The 6,250-nt window shown below is 37.4% G+C and overlaps 1 protein-coding gene across 1 annotated transcript in view; it reads left to right on the top strand.

Moving 5' to 3' along the window:
• Positions 1-5,375, top strand: part of KIF27 (kinesin family member 27) — a 46,978-nt gene extending 41,603 nt beyond the window's left edge. Inside the window, exons 17-18 of the mRNA XM_006022294.2 lie at positions 638-802; positions 3,185-5,375. Of these exons, the coding sequence (XP_006022356.1) occupies positions 638-802; positions 3,185-3,651 (632 nt within the window). The 3' untranslated portion in view covers positions 3,652-5,375. The remainder of the gene's footprint in view (positions 1-637; positions 803-3,184) is intronic.
• Positions 5,376-6,250: the final 875 nt, after the last annotated feature.

Here is a 6,250-nt window from a genome sequence, read left to right as displayed (position 1 = left end):
CTGCTGAGAGCAGACTACTGTAGCCTGCTAAAGACTGCTAATAAGCCAACTTTAAAGTATCTTTGTGTGCATGTCTGGATTGGTATTATTTGAACATATATAATACAAACATTATATAAGTAGTGCATGTCTAGATTTATATTATTTGAACACGTGTAATATAAACATTATATAAACAGTACAAACGCCTCTTAAATATGCACTGCATATGTACAGTATTAAGTGCAAGTAATTTGGAATACAGCCATAGCAATGTGTCACAGAATTGGAACCCCAGACATACTAATAGTAAACAAAACCACCCAGAAGGATTCTGGCAGAGATAAACTAGACATTCTTTATATAGTTGATTTAATTAATGTTCATGGCATAGTCCAACTGTCTCTGGTCTTTAGTACTTTATGTTCTATTGATATAAAATGAACTATAAGAAATATAGTCTGATTTGATTTATCTATGCTTAGACTTGCTGCTACAATGGGTGACTTAGTTATGTAGTGCAATACCAGTTAAAATGTATTAATTTTAAACTTCTTGAAGCAAACTGCTAATGTCATCTGTCCAGCTTTGCATTATCTCCTTTCACTTTTATACACACAAATATGTGCCAAAGCTGAAATTAACTTTGTTGTCTTAGAACAAGACGGTGAAGGAATTGCAGAAACCCTTAAAATGTATGAAGGTAAAGTCCAGCAACTGGAAAAAGACTTATTTTTCTATAAGAAAACCAGCAGGGATCTAAAGAAGAAAGTGAAGGAATTGGTAGGAGAGCCATTTCATCAGCTGTTGGCACCAACTAAGTGTATGTATTTTAGCATTAGAAAGTAGATATAATTTTTTGCAGTGTGTTCAGTGGAAAACATGAGGTCTTTAGCTTTTCACCTTTGAGTAGATTTGATCAAAATAGTGCTCCCATTATTTCATTTTTAACTGAGCAAAGTGTTATCCATAAAAACTTACTGCATCACCCCTCTCAAGTGGAAGAAGGTGTTTGCTTCTAGATGCAGCAGTTGGTAATACATCAAAGCTTTAACACTAAATTTTATCTATATGATTAATACTTTGATCTGCTCTTTTTGGATTCTAAGGCAGATTGTCAGTCACTGTCTCAAACCACTAGAGTTTGTAGAACTCCCTCCTTTCTTATCTGATAGCTTTCAAATGGTATTGTAACTGACTCTACTGGAGGTTGTTGTTGAATGAATACCAGCCCGTTTTGTAAATATGTGGTAGCCAGTTGTGCATACCAGTAACTCCAAGGCAAGTCCCATAGCTTCTTTAAGCACTTGGCTGTGCAGGTATTATGTGTTGAAAGGTACCCCATGGAGTGTCACACAGTTCTAATAAATAGAAGACTTTTTTCCTAACAACAGAAAACATGCAGATATGCCAGATGCCGTGGTTTATACACTGCAGACAAACACATTCTTGTATTTTATCTGCATCCCTCTTGAATTGCGGCGCCCAGAATTGCACGCAGTACTCCAACTGCGGACTGACCAGCACCCGATAGAGGGGAAGTATCACCTCCTTGGATCTGTTCGTCATGCATCTGCTGATGCACGATAAAGTGCCATTAGCTTTTCTGATGGCTTTGTCACACTGCTGACTCATGTTCATCTTGGAGTCCACTAGGACTCCCAGATCCCTTTCCGCTTCCATTCCACCAAGCAGGTCATTTCCTAGGCAGTAGGTATGCTGGACATTTTTCCTCCCTAGGTGCAGGACTTTGCATTTCTCCTTGTTGAATTGCATTCTGTTGTTTTCTGCCCATATGTCCAACCTGTCCAGGTCTGCTTGTAGTTGTTCCCTGCCCTCCAGCGTGTCCACTTCTCCCCACAGTTTTGTGTCATCCGCAAACTTGGACAGAGTACACTTCACTCCCTCCTCCAAGTCGCTGATGAAGATATTGAAGAGAATCGGTCCTAGGACCGAGCCCTGCAGGACCCCACTGCCCACACCCTTCCAGGTCAATACTGACCCATCCACTACGACTCTCTGGGTGCGACCCTCTAGCCAATTCGCCACCCATCGGACTGTGTAGTCATCTAAGTCACAGCCTCTTAACTTGTTCACCAGTATGGTGTGGGATACCGTATCGAAGCCCTTCCTGAAGTCTAAGTATACGACATCAACCCCTACTCCTGCGTCCAGGCGTTTTGTAACCTGGTCATAAAAAGAGACTAGATTAGTCAGGCATGATCTACCTGCTACGAACCCATGCTGGTTTCCCCTCAGCATAATTTGTCCTGTCGGGCTCTCGCAAATGTGAGCCTTGATAATTTTTTCGAAGACTTCGCCTAGGATGCAAGTGAGACTGACTGGCCTATATGTCATTTCCCTCTGCTTTCAAAATCTGTATCTGTCCTGCTTGATCCTTGCAGAGTGGGGCATTCTCAGAGCATTCTTACATTCTGGATCTGGAATATGCAAAGCAAGAGTGGGTGGGCAGGACTTACTTTTCAATGGCAGTCTTGGGAACAACATGAGTCCATTTCGGCATATCCAGAGGTCTGATTCTAACGTGTGGGAAGAATTATTTTAGAGGTGTCTAGCTGGCAGGCAAGTGCATATTTTGAGACAAGAATTTCTTCAAACACTGGACCTAGCCAAGTAATCAGACAAAAATATTTTCTATCTTTGCCAGAAGTAATACAGTTAGTTCACTATTTTTGTAATGTTAGTTTAAATATTGTGCTTACTTTTCATTTGTTCTTGGATTTACCATTATTCTATTACACAAACACCTGTTTTTCTGGCAACTTTTTGACCCACATTTAAAAAGGAAGTGTAGAAATGCATAGGTACACTTTAAAACAAGACATGCAGAATTGTGTGTTTTCCTGCATAGCTAAGCACATTTTGAAAATTTGGCCCTTTTATAATTTAGATGCGTGTTTCAGGGTCATCTGGAAGTACAGTGTCAAAATTAAAATGGTGAAAAACTTTGTATAAGTGTTACAATTAGAAGTAACAGTCTTATATATGAGATAATTAGTCGCATTGTGCTAAACCATACTGAATTATTATTATTATTGTTATAGAAATTTTACACACTTAATCTCATTACTGTCCTAAAACTGATTCCTAGATAATGTTCAGTAAAATAATGATGCTTCTTTGACTGGAAATACCAATGAGCATTTTATCTTAACCATTTGCTTCCTGGGAAATTTTATTTTAGGTCATGGTGCTGGTGACAGGACATTGAGCCAAGATGAAGCAGAAGTCTCTTCAGAAGAAGTCAAATGCATATCAAAGACTGAAAGTAACAATCAAAGAGGGATATTTAAAGAAATTGACAAACTAGCAAGTAATTTAAGAACATGGCAGAATTCATACAAGCCTGGAGAAGAAGTTGCAGAGAGAGGACACAGCAGAAGATGTTTCTCAAGTAGTGAAAACAGTATAGGAACAGATGAAGTACAGCCTTCAAAATCTTATTCTCAGCTATTCTCTCATCCTCAGACAGTTGAGATACACAAGGAAGTACAAGGAATAATAACCCCAATAAAATTATCTCGCCGAGAACTACGTCATATCCCTGCATCTGAAGTATCTTTGAGGCGATCTAGCCTTGCAGCTGGTGTCAGTTCTGTTGCTGCAGATTCCTTTGATATCTCCAGAAAATCTGATGATTTTAAGAGATAGTTATTCTGTGCCTTTAACAACACATGCTACTGAAACCACTGATAAGGTTTCCTTTATTCTTATCTGGCAGAATTAGCAGCTGGAATAAACAAACAATTGTTTTTACAGTTTTAGGCACACCACCAGCAAGTTGTTACACACATGTTGTTTCAAAATCACAACCACCAGGTACTGGCACACTATTTCAAAAAAGCTTGTTACCCTTAGGGATACTAGTTAAATAATGTTTATATTTCTTGGTATTTTTACAATCACTTGAAGAGTACTTTCACATTTTGCAAAATTTGCATTGAACTAATGAAGTCAATAGTTGTCAAAGACCAAGATAATTTAATTTTTCTGGCTTAAACACACACAAAGGCATACCTAATTCTGTTAGAGGCATAGCACAAAACTTGAAAACTTGGCTACTAGCCCTTCACCTGTTATTTCAATGATTTCCTGAGCAATTCTATGCATCTTATACATCCTATGCACGATCAGAATTGGCATCTAAAACCAATTATTTGCTCTTGGAAAGGAACATGAAAATATTCACTCTCTTTTCTCAGTATTTAATTGCTCTTATTTTAAGAGTTTATACCACATGAGCTAAATGCTTAAGTCTTCTACTTTACAAGGAGACTTTACATGTATTTTACATTATATGAACCTTCTTAAGGCATTTGTGCAAGAGAAGTGTTAATCTTATTTGTGAAATTAACACTGAATTCACATTCCTTTTGTGTTGTTGTTGTTTTATATTTTTAATATAGGACTTGCACTTATGCAGCTTTGAAGTGTAATGTTTATGTACTACTGAAATGATAAAATATGGCATCAAACTTAGCATCTTTAGGTAAGCCAAGAGACAGTTTAATGCATTCACTTAACTTTCACCACTTTTCATTTAGAAGGAAGCGTGAATCATTCTTTTAAGTTACAGATCTGTTTCGGAGCAGACTCCCCAGGCCTGTGGTTTATAACTGCTTGTTATTATCTTATTTCTTAGTCAAAATATTCAATATACATCTATTTGTGACAAGACTGTGATATTTGACAAAGAAGCTGGTTAATAGATGAGCTGACTTGAAGCCAGGAGTCATGGTTTTTTTTTTAAATTGCTAAGTATTTTTCACCTCAATTCATATTTAGACTCTTAAATATAATAAATGCCCTGATTTTCAAGGGTGCCAAGTGCTCCTTGTTTCAAAACTTTAAAATCAAGCCACTTTAAGTGTCTAACAGTAAGCACTCCTATTTTACAGTTTTGGCCTGAATTATTTGCTGCACTTAACAAGAGTAAATTGTTCTAGTCTGAACTGAGTTTACTTTCTGATATCTCTTAGAGAAGGCCTCCTGCATATGGCACATGGCCACTGATTACAAGAACTCCATTAAAAACCTGTTTACAAAGCAAATTTGACCCTGTCAGGAGATCATGTTCCAACATGATAGTACCTTACCATTTTAGTTTTAGTCTTTTCTGCATAGTTTGCACAAAACTTCATTAGAAATATATTAATGAGCTGTTTTAGAGCCCTGCAAAATTAAGGATAATTGCATCCTTATTAATTCAACTTAGTTATTTCCCATTATGACATTGAATTGTAATTCATGGGAATTGGAGGATTTTGTATTTGTTTTGTTTTGGATATTTTTACTATAATGTAAGTATAAATTGTGAGTCTTACTAATGTTTTTTTATTAATATATTTAATATTTATATAACAATGCATGTTGTCTAAAGCAATAAACAAAAAGTAAACATATTATTCAGCTTTTTTCTGGTCTTTTACAACATTTTAGTATCAGCTATGTGAAACAACTCTTGAAGGGACAGAAAGTGTAGTATTATCATATACCTTAAACTACCCTATTAGCTGCTATTTAAATAGATCTGGGTTGGTCTTGCTTTGTATTTTATACATTTGAAGTAAAACTTGCCCTTGCCTAAAACACTCTAAAATGTATGAAAGATTATTTGGTCATGAGAAGGTATCACTAGCTGCTCTGGAATTTTATGTAGGATTGGAAGGCTTATCAGGCCAGGTACAGACATTACACTTTTACTGGTAGGTGATCAGAAACTGGTCAGTACCCTTAACAGAAGTTTAGCATACATAGACTGGTTTAAAAATGGCGGAACCTAGTCCAAGATTTGCACGCTCTGCCTCTCCCCCATCCAAGAGGCAAACATGTGTTCTGCTTGCTACTGATCTAAACTACACCGCTTATATTAAACCACATAATTTAGATCGAGTCCACCTCAGGCTTTTTGAATGTCTGTACCTAGCCCTAAGGATAATGGATAAAATCACTTACTCACAGTGATCAGACTTTTTCCACTATCTCAAAGGTTTATTTTCTGCCTACTTTGTAGTAGAATTGTTTCTACATTATGCGTGCTGTATACATGTATTCATGTATAGTCAAAGCTAGATACATACATATATACATGCATATGTATTGAATGGCTATATGCTAGATCAGGGGTGGGCAAAGTCCAGCCCACGGGCTAGATCCAGCCAGCAGTGGACTCCATTTCCCAGCAGCCTCTGCCCGCATGGCTGCAGCTGCTCTGGGATAGCACAAGGCTGGGGTTGCCCTGGAGGCTGGG

This window comes from Alligator sinensis, unplaced genomic scaffold (genome assembly GCF_000455745.1).
Source record: "Alligator sinensis unplaced genomic scaffold, ASM45574v1 scaffold226_1, whole genome shotgun sequence".
In the NCBI taxonomy this organism is placed as follows: Eukaryota; Metazoa; Chordata; order Crocodylia; family Alligatoridae; genus Alligator; species Alligator sinensis.
Note: the sequence above shows the minus strand (reverse complement) of the source record. Positions and strands in the feature narration are given on the sequence as shown.